The sequence below is a fragment of the Haplochromis burtoni genome, unplaced genomic scaffold, assembly GCF_018398535.1.
Source record: "Haplochromis burtoni strain Fernald_Lab_line unplaced genomic scaffold, NCSU_Asbu1 Contig_76, whole genome shotgun sequence".
Lineage (NCBI taxonomy): Eukaryota > Metazoa > Chordata > Actinopteri > Cichliformes > Cichlidae > Haplochromis > Haplochromis burtoni.
In genome coordinates this window covers 395,942-396,570 of record NW_024582437.1, presented here as the reverse complement: position 1 = coordinate 396,570, position 629 = coordinate 395,942, and the positions used below count along the sequence as shown (strand labels likewise).

At 49.8% G+C, this 629-nt stretch overlaps 1 protein-coding gene across 1 annotated transcript in view; it reads left to right on the top strand.

The window, feature by feature from the left end:
- The window catches only part of gdf6a (growth differentiation factor 6a), a 9,362-nt gene continuing 8,733 nt past the window's right edge, over positions 1–629 (top strand). The window contains exon 1 of the mRNA XM_005924318.3: positions 1–571. Coding sequence (XP_005924380.1) covers positions 211–571 — 361 coding nt within the window. The 5' untranslated portion in view covers positions 1–210. The remainder of the gene's footprint in view (positions 572–629) is intronic.

Below are 629 nucleotides of genomic sequence, written 5' to 3'. Positions count from 1 at the left end.
TCTTTTCGGCCCAACAGTCTCCGCTCTTGTGTGGAGTCCAGAGCGAAAAACGCACTTCTTCTGGTGCGGCCGGAGAGCGCAAAAGTTAGCTGCTCTCAGACCCTGAAGCGCACACCATCTCTGGCTCACGCAGCTCCTCGAATTTAACTTCACTGCGCGGGGGAGGGAAAAAATTGAGTTTATTAACATCTCCCGGTGAATGTTCCAGCCATGGACGCATTTCGAGTCATTACGATATATCTGGGCCTCCTCCTTGTTTTCCTTGGGAATATACCGTGTTTCCAGTCTGCTGCTATCATCTCTCCCTCTGCGCCGAGGAGGAACAGGGGTGCCAGGATCCATCACCAGGATGGACAAAGCTCTTCCAAATTCCTAAAAGACATCTTCGCGTCCTCTCATCCTGTCGCGGGACACCACAAAGAAGATCTAAAGGACGCTATTGTTCCGCATGAGTACATGCTCTCCATATACAGGACATACTCTGCTGCAGAGAAACTCGGACTAAACGCCAGCTTTTTCCGCTCTTCTAAATCTGCCAACACCATAACAAGTTTTGTGGACAGAGGAACAGGTTGGTTTCTTTCAGCTGCTGTCTCCATCAGCTCAGTCTTGCATAATTTTGTGGCACA